At 30.4% G+C, this 20,263-nt stretch overlaps 7 protein-coding genes across 7 annotated transcripts; 1 reads left to right on the top strand and 6 right to left on the bottom strand.

Moving 5' to 3' along the window:
- The first annotated feature begins 509 nt into the window (after positions 1-509).
- BX663DRAFT_528096 (SYF2 splicing factor-domain-containing protein) lies at positions 510-1,679 on the top strand. The gene is made up of 4 exons (XM_051530133.1): positions 510-811; positions 873-1,125; positions 1,186-1,411; positions 1,472-1,679. Exons 1-4 carry the CDS (start codon positions 554-556, stop codon positions 1,632-1,634), a joined length of 900 nt encoding a protein of 299 aa, XP_051377496.1. The 5' UTR covers positions 510-553; the 3' UTR covers positions 1,635-1,679.
- Positions 1,655-5,303, bottom strand: BX663DRAFT_528092 (rab-GTPase-TBC domain-containing protein). Its single transcript, XM_051530132.1, has 11 exons — positions 5,100-5,303; positions 4,970-5,024; positions 4,834-4,918; positions 4,664-4,778; positions 3,209-4,597; positions 3,032-3,158; positions 2,689-2,946; positions 2,361-2,635; positions 2,152-2,267; positions 1,959-2,085; positions 1,655-1,892 (listed from the first exon to the last, which is right to left on the bottom strand). Exons 1-11 carry the CDS (start codon positions 5,265-5,267, stop codon positions 1,689-1,691), a joined length of 2,919 nt encoding a protein of 972 aa, XP_051377495.1. The 5' UTR covers positions 5,268-5,303; the 3' UTR covers positions 1,655-1,688.
- A 298-nt stretch (positions 5,304-5,601) lies between these two features.
- BX663DRAFT_528076 (uncharacterized protein) lies at positions 5,602-9,150 on the bottom strand. Its single transcript, XM_051530131.1, has 2 exons — positions 8,867-9,150; positions 5,602-8,811 (listed from the first exon to the last, which is right to left on the bottom strand). Exons 1-2 carry the CDS (start codon positions 9,058-9,060, stop codon positions 5,655-5,657), a joined length of 3,351 nt encoding a protein of 1,116 aa, XP_051377494.1. The 5' UTR covers positions 9,061-9,150; the 3' UTR covers positions 5,602-5,654.
- A 1,923-nt stretch (positions 9,151-11,073) lies between these two features.
- On the bottom strand, positions 11,074-11,506 carry BX663DRAFT_528075 (uncharacterized protein). Its single transcript, XM_051530130.1, has one exon. It carries the CDS (start codon positions 11,359-11,361, stop codon positions 11,104-11,106), a length of 258 nt encoding a protein of 85 aa, XP_051377493.1. The 5' UTR covers positions 11,362-11,506; the 3' UTR covers positions 11,074-11,103.
- A 775-nt stretch (positions 11,507-12,281) lies between these two features.
- Positions 12,282-13,707, bottom strand: BX663DRAFT_528067 (uncharacterized protein). The gene is made up of 6 exons (XM_051530129.1): positions 13,590-13,707; positions 13,445-13,533; positions 13,238-13,352; positions 13,071-13,158; positions 12,804-13,015; positions 12,282-12,742 (listed from the first exon to the last, which is right to left on the bottom strand). The coding sequence occupies exons 1-6, from the start codon at positions 13,677-13,679 to the stop codon at positions 12,575-12,577; spliced, it is 762 nt and encodes a 253-aa protein (XP_051377492.1). The 5' UTR covers positions 13,680-13,707; the 3' UTR covers positions 12,282-12,574.
- Positions 13,708-13,777: 70 nt separating this feature from the next.
- BX663DRAFT_528065 (ras guanine nucleotide exchange factor domain-containing protein) lies at positions 13,778-17,128 on the bottom strand. Its single transcript, XM_051530128.1, has 6 exons — positions 16,435-17,128; positions 16,220-16,355; positions 15,756-16,156; positions 14,947-15,692; positions 14,446-14,838; positions 13,778-14,363 (listed from the first exon to the last, which is right to left on the bottom strand). The coding sequence occupies exons 1-6, from the start codon at positions 17,063-17,065 to the stop codon at positions 13,833-13,835; spliced, it is 2,838 nt and encodes a 945-aa protein (XP_051377491.1). The 5' UTR covers positions 17,066-17,128; the 3' UTR covers positions 13,778-13,832.
- A 139-nt stretch (positions 17,129-17,267) lies between these two features.
- Positions 17,268-19,637, bottom strand: BX663DRAFT_463465 (uncharacterized protein). The gene is made up of 8 exons (XM_051523992.1): positions 18,829-19,637; positions 18,501-18,766; positions 18,332-18,418; positions 18,190-18,279; positions 17,920-18,123; positions 17,765-17,863; positions 17,545-17,698; positions 17,268-17,461 (listed from the first exon to the last, which is right to left on the bottom strand). Exons 1-8 carry the CDS (start codon positions 19,609-19,611, stop codon positions 17,348-17,350), a joined length of 1,797 nt encoding a protein of 598 aa, XP_051377490.1. The 5' UTR covers positions 19,612-19,637; the 3' UTR covers positions 17,268-17,347.
- Positions 19,638-20,263: the final 626 nt, after the last annotated feature.

Here is a 20,263-nt window from a genome sequence, read left to right as displayed (position 1 = left end):
TGAGATGAAAATAAAAATAAGTGAAGAGACAGACATACCTTATCGATATTGTGATCTTTATGTTACGATTCATATAGGTTTTATTCATCAAATTACCAACATCTGAAGGACAAAGAAAAGGATTGGATTTAACTTGAAAGACTTTATAGATGTAAAGGAAACGCTTTTTTAGTCCTATGTTGCAACCAAATCAATGCATGAAATAAAGTATAACCATAAAAAGACGTCCCTTATAATGGCGCTCATAAATTCTACAACAACAGCAAAACAAATGTTGCCCGAAAGAGAAGCAATCTTTAAGCTTTTACTGAGAAAATTAACACATTTAGAAGGAGTTTAAGCGTAATTTACTATGTTAGTAAAATGTAAATTTTATATTGATCCATATAGTGTCTATTTGGTAAAAAGACTGCTGCTAGCGACGCAGCAGCATAAATGCCTCCTTTTATCCACTGAAAATATAATTTAATATCCGCATATTTCTTATTTCTATTTTTTTTTTTTTTTTTTTTTTTTTTTTGTTAACCTTTATTTTTGAATCATTAACAAAACAATGCCTCCTAAGAAGAGAACAATAAAAAAATCAACCAAGGAAGAAAAGCCTGAGCAGGACAAAATAGTTCTTCAAGAAGAATCTTCAAAGCTAATTTCCGAATCAAGCTCAACAAAACGTAAACATGATGCTGAAGAAGAAGAAGAAGAAGAAAAAGATCAAAAATCAGTAAATGAAAATAAAGAGGAAAACCAATCATCAACTGGTTCTACACTTTCTGATCGAATGGCTAAATTAAGGGAGCTCAAAAGACGCAGAGTAAACTAATTAAATTAACAAAACCATTCATAATTTCTAATTTTTTTTTTTATTTCATTAGGCAACTGAAATCGAACAAGGAAATCGTCGTGATCGTAATCTCGAATTTCAACGTAGTAAAGAAAATCCTAAATTACAAGCTAAAGATGAACGGAAAAGAGCAGAAGCTTTAAAGTTATTAGAAAAGCAAGAGGCAGAAGATAAAGGAGAAGATTATGAACGTAAGCAGTTCTGGAAATATTCTGCTGAATCAGTTGAAGCATGGGAAAGGAAAATGGCCAAGAAAGCGAAAAAGGCAAATACAGGCTTTGCTGGTAAATTACATCACTTTTTTTTTTATTGTTATGAATATATTTAATAATATTTCAGTTTAGATCATACACAAGCTGCACATAAAAAATATATTAATCTGATGTCTGATTTCAAACCAGATATGAATGCTTATAATGAAAAGAAACTTCAGACAATTGAGCGTGCTATTCGTAATGGTGAAGATCCCTCAGATGTTGTAGTCATGGCTAACTCTTTGGATTATGCAAGTTTAGACGATAAACCTTCAAAGCAAGCAATAAATAAATTAGCAGAAGAAACCAAGAAACAGTAAGTTCTTTAAGGGAGTTAAAAGAATAAATCTAATTATTTTTTTTTTTGTTTTTATAGAATTGAGAAACGTGAAACTAGATCTCGTGAACGTAAAGAACCCACTGACGACATTTCATGGATTAACGAAAAGAATCGTGTATTCAATCAAAAAATTGCAAGATTTTATGATAAATATACAAAAGAAATTCGTGATAATCTTGAAAGAGGCACTGCTTTGTAGATATTAAGTAAAAAAAAAAAAATAATAATAATAATAATAAAAAAAAAATAGTCTTTATTTTTTTTTGAATGGAATTTTACAACGCCACATAACAAATGGTGGTTCTGATCCTTTACCCTTATATCCAGCAGTAGTTTGTTTTTGTGGCCTACAGATACAGAGATGAACGGTTTCATTATTTATTTGTTCAAAGGCTTGAATACCATCCTGTAATAAAGCAACTCTTGGGAAACCTTTCCTTACTAATTCAGCAGCATACTAAAAAAAAAAAAAAAAAAGGAGAGGCATTAGCATATACGAATCGAATGATAATTATATTCTTACCTCTGGGCCACCTTCATTAGCAATGACAACATGATATTTTCGATTCAGTTTCTTTAAAATATTAGCATAACTAGGAAGTTGTGCTGCTTGAACGTTTATTGATAATGGTATATGCCCCTTAACAAATCTATTGTAGTTCTATTAATGTAATGTATATTTGACAAAAAAAAACTTATATTTGTCTATTACTTACTCTGATTCTGATCGAATATCTATAATTAAAGAATAAGAAAGGATGTTTAGTAAATCCTTCACAGACAATCTGGGAGCTAATTCTGTTTTTTTAATTTCGATTGATATCTTTAACGGCTGAATAAGTAAATTAATAATAATAATAATAATAATAAAAAAAAAGAAAAGAAAGAAAGAAAAAAAGCATTACATCTATTGATATTTAATTACCACTTCTATATTATCTGCCGATGAAGGTCCATGAACTCTCGAAGAAATGCTTGGGGGTGTTACTTTACACATATTCAATGCACTCTGAACACATTTCTCAATATCGACTTTTGGAAAATTATCAGAGAACAATACAATACAGTCATTAAATTCATACGAAAGCAAAGTATCACGGATCTGCTTCAGGATGGCTATACCAGCAAAAAGAGGTAAAGCTGGAGGCCCAACTAAAAGCTTATCCCATAAATGATAGATTTTATCAAGGGGGAAGACATCTATGATTATACCATATTAAAAGGTGAGCTTGCGAAAATTGGTGTATACTCACGAGTAAATAAAGTTAAAAACCATGGTATGGCATAAAGATCTGGCATGAATCCAATGGCATCCAAATGACTAGAAAGCTCGGGATCATGATAACTTAATAAATGTCGAAAAACTGCCAAATATTCTTGAATAACGAGTGCATTATCAGATAAAAAGAAATTATTAAGAAATTTTGGAATAAATTTCTGTAAGCATGCAAAGGCAATAGCTTCATCATTAAAATTCAGTGTTAAAAACGGTGCGCAAAGTGAATCTAGACCTATATATTTATACATGTTAAATATGTGTTATATACATATATATATATATATATATATATATAGCATGCATGTAGTATACGTTACCTTGCCAATAAACTAAATTTTTGTTAGCTGATACCCAAGCCTTTAATAGTTTTCTTAATTTTTCATGGCCTGTAGAAGAAGCTAACAATTGGTTATACTGATGACATCTTGGTACATCTACTTCAATCTATAATGAAGAGTTAATCAATCTCTACTATTTATTAAACATTATATTACTTGTCTATCTGCTCCCATATCAATATATTTATTAATTTGGTCATATTCATATTCCAAGTCACCGTGTACACCTAATATAGCAGCCCAAATTTTCCCTCTTAATAATGGCGGAATATCTATTTTAGCATGCTGTATAATCTCCTTTCTTGAAGCTGGATATTGACGTAAAAGGTCTGCAAACAAAGATAGCCGACAGCGTTGATAATCAATATCTTGCTCACGAAGTAACAATGGCAGTTTAGAGACATGAGGCTGATTGTTTAAAGAAGCCATACTATTGACAGATAAAGATGAGGTCGATCGAGATCTGCCCATACTTGTCATTGATACTGCTCTACTTATTGACCTAGAAGAAGAAGGTGTAGTTGGCGTAGATACTTTGCAGACAGAATCTGATGTTGATATAAAGTTATCAGAGAATAACAAATCGTTTATACATTCATCGCCAAGTTCTTTATCATCGTGTTCCTCACTATTATAATCATCATCATTATCCAAAAGGAAATTAGCATCATTTTCATCCACTAATATAAAATAATCCATATCCCATTCGAATTTATTTGATTCCCCTTTTTGCTTAGCTTCTTCTAGTCGTTGATATAATTCTTTAAAACCAAGGACATAGATTGCATCCGAGTAAAGTTGAGTTGTATCCATCACTTTATCACCTATTTCAATACCTTCAGGCATGATGCAAGCACGCGGTAGGCGTTTAATAACAGGTGTTGATAAAAAGATGCCTCTCTTAACAAGATCTAATTCCACATCTCCACCTGCTAATTTCCATAAATGATAGATATGTGTCATTGGCAAATCTTGAAGTATATCCTGAGCGTCTTCTTGACTTTTGCTATTTAATGTATCAATTGTCTCTAGTTCTATCACGTTAGATGCTAAAAGTGGGCCCTCTACCCATTTTACAGCATCTACTGACACTAATCCTTTCTCAAAAAAGCTAGATGATAAAGCTTGTCTAACATCAAACCTGCTTGTAGTTGAAATTTTGAGACAGTTTAAAATGAATTGGTGAAATGCTTGCTCTTCTGGATCTTTATGATCTTCTATTTGTAAAAATTTCAGAATTGATTTATTGATATCCAAAGTTTCAATATCAGCATGCTTCCAGACATTTGATGTTGGATCTTCTTCTTGCCATTCTTTCAAAGTTAATAGTGAATCAAAAATTAAACCCACATCACTTGTTGTCCAAAACGAATTCCTCAAGTATTGTTCAATCAAAATAATGCCTGTGGCCCAAACATCTTGTTTATCTTTCAAGTTTTCTAAACATTCTGGAGCTAAATAAGCTGGATAGCCGATTGGAAAATCAACATCTCTTCCACCACTTGTCATATAATATAAACCATAATTGAATAATTTGATATGATTCTACGAGAAAATAAAGGATTACATGCGCCCATAAGTATGTACTAAAGCAATTTTTTTTTTTTTTACCTCTTTGTCTAACAAAATATTACTAGGTGATAGTGAAGCGTGTATAATATTATGTTCTTTCAGATAATGCAATGCTGAAAATATTTCAAATGCCCATTGTTTCAATACAAATAAACTAATAAGAATTATTAGTGTGTGTTATTGTGATGCAATTTCCTTGTTAATCAAACCTAATTGGCAGTTGTTCATGTGAGTCAATGCTTCTAGTTTTTTGAAGTGAAACGTCATGATATTCAGATACAACGAAAAGTCTATCTATAAAATATACATTAGACATTGTCCAGCTATTTATGCATCTTTCTATACCATGTTTTCCTCGATGAATTTCGATATATTGGCACAAATGGGGATGAATTAAGGTCTATTTTGTTTTTTTTTTATTTAAAGGGAAGAAAAAAAAAGTTAACATTGTATATTATTTTTGAAATTTCTATACCTTCAAGTATTGAAATTGTCCAATTATTTGAGAAGGTGCAGACAAAGCCAAATGACCCGAGGCAGCTAATGTCTCGGATACACGTGAAGAAGCAATGAAATTGATGGATGCTAATTTCGGTATTCTTGAAGGTATAATTAAATCAACAGCATTAATGAATAAGGCCATTTTATTATTAAAAAAAAGGAAAAGAAAAAAAAAGAAAAAGGAAAAGAAAAAGAAAAAAAAAAAAAAAAAAAAAAAAAAAAAAAGAGAGGGAAATAATTCGTTTCCCAGGTTTTTTATTGAGCTATTGCGATGTCAAAATTGAATAAAATTATAGACTGTTGTATTATGGATATATTATGTAATATGAAGACGTATATATGTATATGGTGTTGCATAGTAAATACCTGATTTATACGAATGAAGAATTGTTTATTATAAACTATTAGGTGATGGTTATAAATAAGGGATAAGGGATAATATGAAACATAAACTTGTTAGTTTTTTTTTTTTTTTTTTTTTTTTTTTTTTTTTTTTTTTGGAGTACAGAAGTATAAATAAAATGACAGTTTAGCGAAGATCGTCATCAAAATCGCTTCCACCGATATCAATGTCTTCATCCTCATCATCTTCATCTATACTTCTTTCCACTGTTTCTGGTGGTGGAGGTAGTGGTGGAGGTAATGGTGCAGGCGAAGGTTTATGTTCAACAACAACATTTGCTATCTCTTCGTCTTCTTTCACCTTTGTCTTCTTTCCATTACTACTAGAAGATCGTTTTATTGTAATAGTTGTACTAGTATTATTTGAACGTTTAACTGTATTCGGTTTACTGTTAGACCATTTCCCACCTGTTTTTTTTCTTACTATTGCTTGTGGTTGTTGATGTGATGTTTTTATTGCCTTTGTTGTAGGTTCATCATCCACTTTATTTTCAGTAACTGAACTTTGCCTACGCTTTTTCTGTAAATCACGAGGATGAATATGTAATAGCTGTTGTTGTTTTGATGTCACACGATTCAATATCTCTTCTAAATTTAAAGAACGCATTTTTTTTTTATCATTTGTTTCCGTATCGCTTTCCTCATCATTTGATGACATTGCAGAGGAGTCACTATTCACAACATCAACATCACTATTTTCTTCACGTTGACTAGATATACTTGCCGTTGAATTGCTACGCTGACTACTTTGTATAGAACCCTGCCTTGATAAACTTTCTTTGTCGTCTATTTGACTTAGCAGTGGTGCTTTTCCATTTGACTTTAAAGCCTTATGAGGATTTGCTAATAATATTTCATGAAGTTGAGCAGCTGCTAAGGTACTCGAGGATTGTCTTGATATTGGAGATACAACAAAGCCATTACTCTTTGCGCTTTCAGCTCGTAGAGCAGCTAATGCTAAAGCTGTTAAACGGCTATCTCGTGCGGGTTTACGTGTTGTGATTTGGATCGGTAATGGTGAAGGAAAATAAGACTCAATTGAATCTTCAAGAAAATGACCTAACTTGCGTTGTATTGAGCATGTCACAGCTAATTCCTGAGCACGACGTAAAGGAATCCAAGTACCGAACAATGGACTTTGTTTCTTGGGCATTCTTATACGTTCCATTTCAAAACTGAGAATCATACTACGTTCACTCTCTGTTTCAATACCACCTGCTGTTAGTAAAGTAGTTCCATTAATAAATCCTGTATCTACACGCCGCATCAGTCGGTATTCAGGCGTATGCTCTGTCTTGGCCAGAACACAGATGCATACAGGTACATTATCAATAACGGTGATATACATGGGCGGATTCATAGAGGTTAAGGTATGGACGATAGGCTCTGTACTACCAGCTGTAAGAGCGCTGTTACTAATCAGGTTTGGAATAAACTCAGTGGTTGTAGGTGATAGTAAAGGTGGTGTGGATGTACCAGAAGATGTAGAAGGATCCTTTTTGATAAATGCTTCTAAAGCTGGGAATCGAGCTAAGATAGATTTAAGATCCATTGCATGTGTTGAACTAGACGGAGATGATGGATTGGCATTAGCAGATTTTGCCAAGGACTGCATATAAGCTGCCATTGTTTTTGCTAAATCGAAAGTTGGGGATAAATGCTGTAGACTTGGAATACTGGAAGTCATTTGATGAAGTGCTGACAGATTAAGGTTTTGAATATTCATTGATTTTAAAATTTCGGCTGCAGATAATGTTGTTGTAGTAGTAGCTGGAAGAATATCAGCCATTTTCTTTGTTGTATTGGTATTGGTATTAATAGGTGTAAGTATGGGTGGGGTTTCCTTTTTGTCATCATCTTCAAATTTGACAAAATCTTCACCAATATCTGTATTCATTGTACTACTTGAGGTATTGATAACAGTTTCAGACTTTACCTTATTATCATCATTTGTAATTGTAGACTGTTTAGCAATCGAAGTTGAGGTATCAGAAGAAGATATAACTTGTGTTTTTGTTGATGGTTTATCTGTAGTAGTTTGATTATTTAGTTCAGAAGCATGATCGTCAGTTTTGTTTTTAAGATCCTTATTTTCATTTTCTAATTCCTTTTCATCCTCTTCGTCAATTTTATCGGCCACACCTCTAGCTGCACTTGCTAATAATACTTTTTGTAATAATGATTTATCATTGGGGCCAAGCATACTAGACGAAAAGCTTTTTCGTTGTGATCGAGTTGTCGATGAGGTAGTTGAACTAGCAAAATAGTTATCCAATTCTGATACAGATATTGATTCTGGAGTAGTTATATTAAATGGAATATGATGAGCAGTTGAAGGATCATGCAAAAAAACAGTATCAAAATCGTGTTCAAAGCTAAATGGAGTCCAAAGCTCTTGTTCACCAGAAAATCCACTACTAAATGAAAAGGAAGGCTTTCTTATTCCAAGACCTGTATTTGATGGTGAATTATTGTCTTGTGATGCTAGTCCTTTTGGTATTGTTGTATTTGGTGTTTCATGAGGATGGGTAATAATGTCGTGGTCATTCGATAATAATTTTTTAGTCACAGGTTCATTTTGAAAACGAATTGAAGATTGCCTTCGTGAATATCTTCTTCCAGTTATTGGATGTAAATTCAAGTCTAAATCAACATCACCTTTTAACATTTCTTCATGATAATCAGAGTGTTCACCTTCACTTTCTTCATCAGAATCATGTGTTAATATAGGTGAATAATATCCAGATTGAGAATCTTGTTGAATAGGATGTATTGATAATGACTCTGTAACAGGAGAAGGATGATGATTATTTAATTTATATTTCTTTGTCATCTTACTCTCTTCTGTGGTATTCTTTTCGTCCGATTCTTCTATTTCGTCGTCCACATCACTCCCTCTTTCTTCTTCTTCTTCCTCTTCTTCTCCTTGACTATCTATAACTGATTTTAATTTTCGTGTTTTCTTTCGTTTTAAAGAAGATGTGATTTTTATAATTGGTATCCTCTTAGTTTTGCTATTTGTACGTGTAGGATCTTGTGTAGGAATAGAGTTCGTGTCTTCTTCTGTACCTGCTGCGGTTATTATGTCATCCTCATTGTCGTGTGTTTCTGATACTGTATTACTGGATACAGATTCTGTTGTAGCTAATGAATAATTAATTTTTCTAGAATGATTTTGGTCTACATGTTTTGCTAATAATGGTGCTCTTGGTGGATTATGTTCAGCAGCTCGTTTAAAATGTTGAGATATTCGTGAAGAAACTGTTGCAAATGGCGTTGCTCCCCTACAAACACAGAATTAGCAATGTAACAGTAAATGTTGTCAGTATATGTATTTACCCAAGAGTGGCATATTTATGTTTAACAATAATGTTTGCTAATTCTTTTGGTGAACTTGGTTTATTTCCCATTTTTAGTAAAGCTTTCAAGATGGCTGTAAATACTTTATCTTTTGCATCGTCAGGATGAATTGGAACAGGCAAACCGCCATTTGCTTTTTGTGTATTGTCATGGCTACTTGATTTCTGGGCCATCGTAGGAGAAGTAAACTTATTTCTGTTTAAAAATGATTAAATAAATAAAATGACCGATAAATGTAGATAATAATAATAATAAAAAAAAAAAAAAAAAAAAAAAAAAAAAAAAAAAAAAAAAAAAAAAAAAAAAAACAGAAAAATGACAGAAAAGGAATGTTAATACAGCGGTTCACTTTCGTAGAACGCTAAATAAATTTTTCTTAAAATGCTCCCCCCAAATTTTAATACGCTTTTTCCTTTTATGTAAGACGCTTTTTCAATTTCGTAAGACACTTTTTTTTTTTTAATTTCTCAAGACGCTTTTTTAATTTACAACTAGAGATGCTTTCTCCTTTAAACATTTATAAAGGTCTATCTTTTTATTTTATTTTTTTATACTATCCCTTTTATTTCACAAAACTTTAAATATGTGTATACGAATATATTAGAAAAAGAGATTCAATAAAAGTAGGAAAATGTCGAATATACTTTCTAAAAGGTCATCTTTTATAATTATCTTATGTTCCCCTGGCTTATCACTATGAATAACAAGCCTAGCTATTTATTGGAACTATTTAATTATATTCAAAAAGTAAAATAAAATAAGCAATTTCGTTAAATTGAAACTTGTCAACAAGATTATTGTAACTTTGCATCATATACTATCATTTGTGTCATTGATCGTTTTAATCTTTTTTTTTTTTGTGCATTTCATTTATTCGAAATAGTAAATGAACTGGAAGAAATTTTAAATTTTAATTAATAAACCAAGCGTAGTAAAAAGGCCATTTTAGATATCTAAGCTACTGAAGTTTCTCATAAAAAAAAAAAAAATAGACTCAGTTCAAAAGCTTGTTATTCTTATGTGTATGGCATATTTCGCTAATACTACAAAATACTGTGGACAATGATTTTATGTAATCGGACTCCTTAGATAAACCTGAAATGTGGAATTTAGATATATTATCAATTTAAAGAAATCATTTAGAATAACTCACTATTAAAATTAGAAGAAAGATATACAAGTGTAAATATAATAATTGACAGCGATATGGTTGCCCCTTTATGTTGTCTGCTATTCTTTAATGATTTATTTCTACCAACTTATGACTGGTATTTAGAAGCTTTATCTCTACAGTATCAATTTAAACACTAGCAGGAGTGAATATGATAATAGTCTGACAGCATAAATATTTGCAGCTACATCCTATTCTATTTGCTTACCTGGAAAAAAAAAAAGTAATTAAATTCTATAGTGTCATTGTCATTAGTATTCGTATTTATTTATTTATGATGAAGATAGAGGGTACATGAATTATACTTTTCAGACTTGGTCACTTGATTGATATTATTGAGATTCTTATCAGTCTTATACATGTATACATATTACTGAGTACTGATAAAGTTTAACTTATTGGTGAGAGATAAATAATAATATCACCTTTTTTATTTTTAGTTTATTGCTGTAAATGACGGTTTTAGATACTGAAGGAATATTTACAAAGTTGTCCTCGTGAACAATCAGCTACACATTGCCCTAAAAGTTTAACTAAAAAGTCGGGCTGTCTTTCATTAAGCAGAAGATGCAAGCAAGTCATTTGAAAACCTAAAAGAGTCAATTATGCCATGAGAAATATTTGAAGTTCCATGGCAATAAATAAAACATAATATATCACTCTATTTATAAATTCTTAAAGAAACTTTGAATGATATATACAATAGAAGTCGCTCTATTGCAAATATGTATACTATACGCGTATCTATAAATTTATATTCATCAAATAAAAGATAAGAAATAGTTATTCATGTTTATTGAAACAATAATGGCACTAAAATGAAATTACTATTCACGATATGAGTGTAAAGTATGAAGTTGTATTTTGTGATCGATCTAATGATTAGATGGCTAGAGTGATAAAGTCTTACTAGATTAAAATACTAAGAATCAAACTTAAAGATAAGTTAAAGATCCAAACTGTTAAATGGAGAGAACGGTGTTGAATTGAAATGCTATCAAGTTAGGTTATAAATCCTCAATAGAGTATAGCTACTAACACTATTTCAAATGATATTCTGAGGGTCCTTAAATACAAACACTGTAAAAATGTATATATAAAAGAAAAAAATGCCCTTTTTCACTGTAAAAAAAAAATGTGGAGCAGCAAATAGGATGTGTAATAATAATGAATATACAACAGTATCTTGGAGACAAATTATTGAAATCCTATATTTATGTGTTTGTTTGTCAATTGCCTTATTCTTCTTTTCATAAATACAATTGAAGAAAGCTGTTAATAAATGCCTAAGCTTGTTATTCATAATGATAAGCCAGGGAAACCCCACATAAGGTAATTGTAAAAAAAAAATATCAAAAAACAATGTATAGAAGATGATATATATTCGACATTTTCTTAATTCTATTGAATCCTTCTTTATAGTGTTAAGCGAGAGGATAGTGTAAAACAATAAAAAAAATAGAGCAAAGAGAAAGGAGATAGTAAAAATAAAAAACGTCTTGAGATTATTATTTTTTTTTTTGGGGGGGGGAAGGGACTTACTAATAAAAACAACGGCTGTGTATAAGAGGGGCTTCATAAAGTTTTTAAACTGAATTTAAAACCAGTTTTTGATTTGCCTCGATTATGATAAATGATTTGGAACAAAGCAATGTTTCATTTCTTTTCGTTTTTTTTTTTTTCTTTTCTTATAAAAAAAAATAAGATGGAAATGTATTATTTTGATTATTGTACATGTGCATGCTTATGCTGTACAAACACGAAAAAATAAAATCTATATCATTGTATCATTTTTTAATAAATTAAAAGCTTTCTTTTTTTTTTAATTTCTTGATTTTGATTTTCTTTATTAAGGATGTCAAGTTACTGAAATTTTAAATCACGGTTTTTATCAACTAGTCATTTCTTATTCAGCAATTTCATATATTTTGCTTCCACACACATGGAATTACATTCTTTTACATGCTACCAGCTATTATGCCAAAATAAGCTTATTTAAAACTATATACATGTATCTTAATATCCCGTTGCTAATAATAATAGATTTAAGAGTTAAAAGGACTTGTATTCTTGATATTAAGATAAGTTGATAGCTTGCTTGTAGAATAATAATAATTCTTTCCCGTGTGTGTGTGTTTTTTTTTGTTATAAAATATATTTAAGCTCTTTTCAAGTTTATTTGGTAATGTTATATGAATAAGCTACTTAATTATGAAAACTAGGTTAAATCTTAATAATTGACTGTTTTCTATTCACTTTGCGAAATTAGCGAACAGCACATTTTATTATCATAATAAGTGTTGATAGATCAACATTTATCTAAATTCTGAACTTGAAATAATAATAATAATAACAAATTAGGAAATTATTTCAATGTACAATAAATTACTAGACAGTCATTAATCATTGTTAATACTGAGTATACGTTTAAATTCATATAAATTTATATACAATGAGATTGTCAATTCAAGACATCTTAAATGACACTCCTATTACGCCTTCTTAAACCACAACAATTACACTACTTCATCTTCTATATTCTCCTGATTACTTCTTTGTAAAGGATGACTAACAAGTTGCATTAGAGCCTTTGATAATTTGTCTTTTCCAAGAAATAAGCTCGCTTCATAATACCAACCCGGTACTATATTACTTTCAAATTCACCCCATGCATCATAGATCGCCTTTAAGGAATATTATTTATACTACGTTCAAAAAAATTGAATTATTTAATATAATAGTTACCTGTATTGATGTTGATAATTTACCATCATGTAAAAAGATGACATCAAATGTAAAATTGGGAGAATTGCGTATATCTGCATATTTCTTTTCGTTTATATCAAAAAGTGTGGGCATAGTTTGATCTCTACTGTAAATCAAAATTATTTGTGTAAAATAACTGGTGTCATTTAGATCAACATGTTTAGTAATCTCATCAAAGATAGAACGAGTATCTACATATAATGAACAACTATATCAAACTTTTTCCTTGAACTATGCCATCTTTACCTAATTTTTCGTATTTCCTTGTGGTTTCACCACAAAGTGTATCTATTGCTACAGTGAATTCATCTTGGTCTGTTGTAAAATCTAACCACTATATATACATGAATTAGTAACCCTTTCTTTTTTTTTTTTTTTTTTTTTTTGATCACATGTCTATATATGCATATTACCCATCGTGCTTTTTCAGAGAGTAGAATAATAGCATATTTATCATACTCATTTCCTAGTATTTTATTTACTTTCACAAATCGTTTCAAGAACCTTTGTATTGTTTCTAAGCGTGAACTTTTACAAAGTGAGTTAAACAGTATGGAATATGCTTCCTTTTTTATTTTATTTTTTATTTTTTCATTTTTTTTTTTCATTTTATTTACTACCTGTAGTATAAATTAGTATCTTTAATGCCAGTATTTATGGATGCCCGAAGCTCTTTATTCATTTCATTTGAAATGTCTATGCAAAATATCTATACCAAAGTAAGGTGACTGTCATTAAATATTACTAATATGTAATAATACTTACTATTTTTCTTGCAACATTATTGCAGAATACATGTTCTTCAGTTGTTGGTAATACATCTTCAAGATCTATAATTTCTATATTCGTTTGCATATTATGCAAAAAAAGTAAAAAAAAAAAAAAAAAAAAAAAAAAAAAAAAAAAAAAAAAAAAAAAAAGTAGTCTTTTTTGGATATTTTGTTCTCGCTTATATAATTTATTACGTAATAATTTTATTTTTATTTTATTTTATTTACTTGATCATTTTTAGGTATTAAGTGGCTCAATCTCATAGCTCATATTTTGGATTATATCTCTATCCAATGATGGAACTTTTAAACAAGTCTCCCAGAGTTCCATCTCACTGGATTCTTCAAAATAATACTTATTTGCTAAATTCTGGAAAACCAGGACGCGTTTGATAATTGTAGCTGTAATCCTATGTTTTCGAAAATGGACAAGAGGTTGTGAAAAGACACTATTGTATCCTCCCTTTTCATGATAGAGATAAGAAGGAAGCTCTGCATTAAAGATGAGGTCCGATAAATAGATGCCTAAAAAGGGTATACAGCCACCAAAGGGCAAACGAATGATTTCATCTTCTGTTACATGAGTCATTGTATCACGTAAATGTTTCCAGTTTTTGATAGGGGATGTAAACTGGGAGAGATCTTGTAGAGTTTTCATATGAAATTTATTGACTAAAGACCAAGTTTTTTCTAACCTTGAGACAGAAGGAGATTGTAAGCCAAGTAAGATTTGAATTAAAGAAGCAAAATTACAATAGAGTTTACATTTCTTGATACATCATAAATATATTATATTAATATATATATATATATATATTTTTTTGTTGTTGTACATGTAGAGTTGAACTTACTTTTGCTAAACGAATAAACTTTTCAATTAACTTGACACGCTGGGTTAGATATCGCGCTTGTACAATTTCACTAGATACCCATTGGCATACAGCATTAAAACGATTGATTGCCTTTTCTATGCCTCTTTCTTCATGATCTTGTTGTATTTCTGTTTGAGTATCATTATTCATTTCATCATCGTTATGAGTATGAAATGTAGTAGATGATGCCATCTTTGTCCATTGACAATCCACTAATTCTTCCCAGTTTATAGCAAGTAAAATATTTTTCTCAATTAAACAAAGCTGTTCTACTAGTAATGATGTTGAATATTTGAGTACGACGGATAAGCTATCTGTAGGCTGAGGATCCAAATCAATCTCTAGCATACGTGATTTTGGTATTGTTGTACGCTATATATGTATGTATATATATATACATCAATATGAGTATGAGTATAATAATAATATGAGTACAAATTGAATGTCTTTTTTTTTTTTTTTTTTTTCCTTTTCGGTTACCTCTTTTATTTTTTGTGGCAAAGAAAATCGTCGCGGTGATGAGGGTTGACTTGGAAATTGTCTTAACCTTGAATACGAGATAAATAACTTTTTAACATCTTGTTGTAGTTGATTTTGACTTGATATGAGAGGTGGTAATGGTTTTATTTTTGGATCCATGTCTGAAAGGTGAAGTGTCTTACTTTTCCTTTTGTGAACCATCATATCCTCTTTTTGTGAGTTGTAGGTGAAAGTTGTTTGATTCAAGTTTTTCTCTATTCTTACATTGTTTGTATTCACCGTAATGATATCACTCTTGGCTTTCAACACATTCAAACCTGAGGACTGCAAAGAATTGGACATGTGAGTTGATGTCATTGTTTTATTATATGAAGATGGACAACATTCTTCAAAATAATGATTTGAGGTGGTAAGGTGAGTGTTATCAGGTGTAGAGAGACCAGATGGAATAGCGAGTTGAGCATTATAAAAGGAATGTGGCCGATAATGATGAACAAAGGAGGATAGGTGAAATGATGGAGGAGGATTAAGTGGGTCGATGTTCGCTTTAGGATAGCTTCCAAAGTCAGTGTTTACAATAGGTTCTTCATCATTTTGCTCATATTGTAATTGATTCAACTTTGTAGTTAACTCATCACTCTTAATTTGAAGAAATGCTAGATGATTTTGCTCTTGTTCGCAACTTATTTTATCATTACTACTAAAGAGGGGAGGTAATAGACGATTCTCATCATTTGATGAAGCCCCTGAATCAAAAATAGTTTTAAGCGAATCAATTTCATTCAAATTATCTTGATTCTCATATTTACAACTAAGAAGAGAGGTATCTGAAATAGAATGTCTAGTTTCATACTTTATTGAATCAGCGACAATAGGATAAATCTCCTTTTTAATATGCTGTACGGCATTGAATTGATATTGATCTATCGAATTATCGTGAATCTGTCTATCCTCTTGTAATTCTGTCTGTTCTTTCAAAGAAAAGGAAAGAATATCAACATGTTGAGATGAAATACAATCATTCTTTTTTAAACGACAAAAGATTCGCTTTAATTCTTTAATGATTTGTTTATCTCTTGAAGAGTGTTTGATAGTAGAATGAAAAGACATTTCGTTTAAAAACTCTGTAAAAGCCATGACTAATTCTTCATTTGGTACAAAGTCATGCATAAAATAGTTTAATAGCCAATGTCTCAATACAACAAAAGTTCTATATGAAAAAGTAAAAAAAGTGAGAAAAAGAGAGAGAGAGAGAGAAAAGAACATGGATTACCTTATTCTAACAATGCGTCGTTTTTCTTCATTATTGACTAGACTCCATTTGAAGCGTAATATTAAAAATTTACAGAGTTGAAGAGATGTCATGAAAACTCGATAAATTAAAAAAAAGTCAGTCATGAAAGTGTAATCTACAAATAAAAACGCATAAATAACGATAACAAATGTAGATTATTATTTCTTTTTTTCTTTTTTTCCTAGTGACAATACCTAGTACAATTGTTAATTTTTCAATCAGTTTTTCAATTGTGGCAGCTTCAATTATACGATTGTTATTTTTCTCAGTATTTTGTATTGAAAGAGGAGAAAGATATTTAATTTTAGACTTGAAACTACTAGGAAGAATGTGATGAGCAGACCATCTTAATTTCTTTTTAATTAAAGTTGAGGAGCGACAATTTATATCGGGGCCCTCTGTTTGTTGCTGGTCAGTAGTGTTAGAACTCCATAAGATGAGTCGAGTATTTTCATCAGATTCAATTTGATCAAATATGGTTAAAGAGTAATTTGACAAGTCTGCAGGAGTAGTTAATAGTTGTTCCTGACTTGCTTTATTAGTATTAGTAAAACTATCGTTAGCAGGCATAAAGGAGAATGATTTTCGATTCATAATGCTAGAAACATCATCTCTTAGTAATACTTGTTTTAAGCCAGAAGGTACAATCATCTCTGATGTGTCACTCTCTTTGTCTTGCCAAACTATTTTTGACTCTTCTGTGTATTCTTCTACACCAAAGACAGCGGCTAATGCTGCTCTTTCTTTACTTCCAGCATTCTTTGTTGTGGATTCAAACGGTTTAACTGAGTTATTTCGTCTTTTTGAAGTTGATTTTCTTAACATAAGAATCTTAATTGTAAGAGGAAAGAAAAATTAAAATAAAATTAGACAAAAAGAAAAATAAAATAAAATAAAAAGGAAAAAAGAAAGGGGGCTTTTATGTTTTAATATTTATTTATTTTATTATTTTTTTTTAATTTGTTAGTACTAGAATCCCAAAGTACTTTTGTATTTCCTGATTTAAGAGCGGAACACTATATATAGACTCCAATTAATTATTTTTTTTTTCCTTCAAAATATACAAGTATCTTTATTTATATGTAAATGTCTATAATAAATTCTATATTAGAAACCTGAATAAACCCATTGACTAGCAATGCTATTCAGAAGCTGAGAGAAAGATGGCCATTTTTCAACAGCATTTGCTAAATCTAAAGTTTGGGGATCAACTGAAGTAACCTAAAACACACACACACACAAATAAATAAATATAATCATATACATGTGTGTATATATTAAAAAAAAAACAAATAAACACATACTGTTAATTCAGTTCGTTTTGCTAATTTATCTTGTTGTTCGATATGATTTAAGCATATTAAATTATCATTGAATATATATCTCTTTTTGTTTAAAAAGGTAATATCTGAAAGCATCATATTTTCATATTCTTTAGGTGCTGTAAATTCGTTATAACTGGCAAAAAAATAAGTATATATTTATATGTATACATAGATATATACTATAAAATGAATTGCTTACCTTAATAGTTCACATTGATTTATTAAGTTAGCCAACTCAGGCTTATCATTAGGGTTATATTCTTCATACTGCTTTGCTATTAATCGGATATCGATATTACTAATAACATGTATTAATACCAATTTTCTTTACTATACAAATGATTTGCTTATTACCCATGAACGCCTAAAACATCTACCATCGACCTTTTTTTTTCTCCGATTGTCCTCTTTACGTTTATATTACCGTTTTCGTCTATCACGAATTCAAGCTGTATTTTATTGTTATTATTCGAATATGCCACTTGTATAGATCTTTGATGAAATCCTTCATTTAACGTAAATGGTATAAAAGGTGCTGTCAATTGCCGAGGTGGAATTCTAAGCTTATTCTGGTTAAAATAATAATAATAATAAAAAGGAAATAAATATGGCTTTGCTATTTACGTGTTTAAGAATAATGTCCTATTTTTATAAAGATCCAGAATCGAATTGCTATTCATATTTCCATCGTTTTGAAATAACAAATATCCAAATCTATTCTCAAAACATTAGGTTTATTATATATAAAACATGTGTATTCAATTACCTTGCTTCTAAAGATATATCATTTAAAGTAGTATGTTCTTTAAAAGGCTTTAATAAGATGTCTTTTATATTTTCAAAACGTCCAATTCTAAGAACAAAAAAAAAAAAAAATAGTTAGACCTTACCATTCTCTCATGTACATAATTTTTATACATGTATATTTATATTACTTTTGTCCATCTACTAGTAACTTGAATTCATTTTCATTATCGATATTTTCCTGTTTAGTTCTAACCCAATTCAAATGCCTATCAAATATGGACATAGCAGATGAATCCTGTATAGGTAAAACAGTAAAATCAGATTGGTTTTGAACAATCGTGCTTTCTAACGCTTTTTGTTTATCTTCATCTGTCACAACTAGGTCCTTTAAGAGTAACTTTAACAGCTGTTTTGTATTAGATAGTTTTTCTTCAGACAAACTAAACAAAGAAAACTAATTGTAATGTATAAATAGATAGATAGATAGATAGATATAAAAAAAAAAGCCAAAATTACCTTATTATCATCTAATGAAATATAACTACCAGCTATCTTAGATGCATCTCCTAACGCATCGTTAATCTCTGACTGTAACTGTTCATTGTTTATCATTTGTGGAGGCAAGTCCATTTGACCCTCTACAATTGTTAACTGAGTATCAATTGCATGTTTCGCTACTTCAATTGCCTTTGAAGGCCCCTCGATAATATAAACAAAATTTTCCACATCAATCGTCACATTCACCTGATGGTCTTGTTCGATACGTCGAATCCCTTCACCCTCATCTGCAAAAATGAAAAATAACTCTTGTCGTGTAACAGCAAAGCTCTTTCTAACTCGATCCTTGAGTTTTTCCTTTTCTTCAAGTTGAACCTGTTCGTATGTTTTGATACCCCAATGACGTTGAATGATATTAGCCAGCATGTTCTTCTTTTTATCTTTATACCTCTGAGGTATTTTATTAGCACGTAAGAAATCTGCCAACTGACGTACAGTAAATCCATTATTAAGACGATTGTAAAGTTTATCCATTTCCGAGCTGCTTATTAATGTTGATTGAGGTTTAAGAGATCCGATCGATCGTATAACATCTCGAGAATCGCTCAATTGACGTTCACTGGGTCTTTCTAATGCAGCGACAAGCTCCTGAAGACGTTCATCAGGTAATAGTTCCTGTTTGGACACTTTTTGTTCCGCTAAGCGAGAATGTGAAATGGATAAAAAACGCCGTGATGTTATAATTGACTTGAATGACCGATTCCTAAGAATAAAAGACATGCTGGTTTTATGTATATTCATATGTATTTGTATATTAAAAAAAAAAAAAAAAAAAAAAAAAAAAAAAAAAAAAAAAAGAGGAGGTATAATGAATTTTTGCCAGGGTTTCCTAAGTAGAATTCGGAGTAAATATTGATTTTATAGGGCAAAAAGTTTATTTTATTGGGCAGCATAATATTGTTCCCATTATATACGCTGCTATATATTCAAACACTCTTTTAGGCACCCTTTATTAAATACATCTATATTACTCTGGTCATTTCAAGGAATGAAAAGTTAAAATTTTTTTCTCTGAGATTTGAGAATAAAAAAGGAAATTGTTGTACATTATCAAAGAGAGGAAGACAGTCAAGGTTGTCCTTGCCTGGATAGTGATAGGAAAGGAGAAAAAGGGACAATAAAAGTAGATCTTTAATCAATCACGTTTGTAGAGGACAACGCAACTAATTAAACGATAGACAAAGTAAGAAAAGACGCTAGAGCAAGAGGAAGGCAATTTACGTATAAGGAAGTGTGTCTAAAAGGTCAAGGGGTCTTCTAGTATCTGCAGAGCTGATAATGAATCTGGGAGATAGTGAATAAAATTGTTCGTTTGTTAACAATTATGCGCAGTGGCTTTGGGTAATAAGTTGAATGACGACTGAATATATTTATTACATTTTACAGAGACGAT

Source organism: Cokeromyces recurvatus, assembly GCF_025118155.1.
Source record: "Cokeromyces recurvatus strain NRRL 2243 chromosome Unknown BX663scaffold_56, whole genome shotgun sequence".
Taxonomy (NCBI): Eukaryota; Fungi; Mucoromycota; class Mucoromycetes; order Mucorales; family Mucoraceae; genus Cokeromyces; species Cokeromyces recurvatus.
This window is presented reverse-complemented; position numbering and strand designations above follow the sequence as displayed.

Coding starts and splice junctions, on each gene's coding strand:
- BX663DRAFT_528096 (XM_051530133.1), top strand. CDS start 554: ATGCCTCCTAAGAAGAGAACAATAAAAAAATCAACCAAGGAAGAAAAG. Junction 1,126..1,185: donor GGCAAATACAGGCTTTGCTG/GTAAATTACATC, acceptor ATTTCAGTTTAG/ATCATACACAAGCTGCACAT. Junction 1,412..1,471: donor GCAGAAGAAACCAAGAAACA/GTAAGTTCTTTA, acceptor TTGTTTTTATAG/AATTGAGAAACGTGAAACTA.
- BX663DRAFT_528092 (XM_051530132.1), bottom strand. CDS start 5,267: ATGGCCTTATTCATTAATGCTGTTGATTTAATTATACCTTCAAGAATA. Junction 4,779..4,833: donor CATGAACAACTGCCAATTAG/GTTTGATTAACA, acceptor AATTCTTATTAG/TTTATTTGTATTGAAACAAT. Junction 4,598..4,663: donor ATATTTTGTTAGACAAAGAG/GTAAAAAAAAAA, acceptor ATTTTCTCGTAG/AATCATATCAAATTATTCAA.
- BX663DRAFT_528076 (XM_051530131.1), bottom strand. CDS start 9,060: ATGGCCCAGAAATCAAGTAGCCATGACAATACACAAAAAGCAAATGGC. Junction 8,812..8,866: donor CATAAATATGCCACTCTTGG/GTAAATACATAT, acceptor CTGTGTTTGTAG/GGGAGCAACGCCATTTGCAA.
- BX663DRAFT_528075 (XM_051530130.1), bottom strand. CDS start 11,361: ATGAATAACAAGCTTAGGCATTTATTAACAGCTTTCTTCAATTGTATT.
- BX663DRAFT_528067 (XM_051530129.1), bottom strand. CDS start 13,679: ATGCAAACGAATATAGAAATTATAGATCTTGAAGATGTATTACCAACA. Junction 13,353..13,444: donor GATACTAATTTATACTACAG/GTAGTAAATAAA, acceptor ACTTTGTAAAAG/TTCACGCTTAGAAACAATAC. Junction 13,016..13,070: donor AAGGAAATACGAAAAATTAG/GTAAAGATGGCA, acceptor CATTATATGTAG/ATACTCGTTCTATCTTTGAT.
- BX663DRAFT_528065 (XM_051530128.1), bottom strand. CDS start 17,065: ATGTTAAGAAAATCAACTTCAAAAAGACGAAATAACTCAGTTAAACCG. Junction 16,157..16,219: donor CGACGCATTGTTAGAATAAG/GTAATCCATGTT, acceptor TTTTTCATATAG/AACTTTTGTTGTATTGAGAC. Junction 14,839..14,946: donor TGCCACAAAAAATAAAAGAG/GTAACCGAAAAG, acceptor ATACATATATAG/CGTACAACAATACCAAAATC.
- BX663DRAFT_463465 (XM_051523992.1), bottom strand. CDS start 19,611: ATGAATATACATAAAACCAGCATGTCTTTTATTCTTAGGAATCGGTCA. Junction 18,767..18,828: donor TTTCATTAGATGATAATAAG/GTAATTTTGGCT, acceptor CATTACAATTAG/TTTTCTTTGTTTAGTTTGTC. Junction 17,864..17,919: donor GATGTTTTAGGCGTTCATGG/GTAATAAGCAAA, acceptor ACATGTTATTAG/TAATATCGATATCCGATTAA.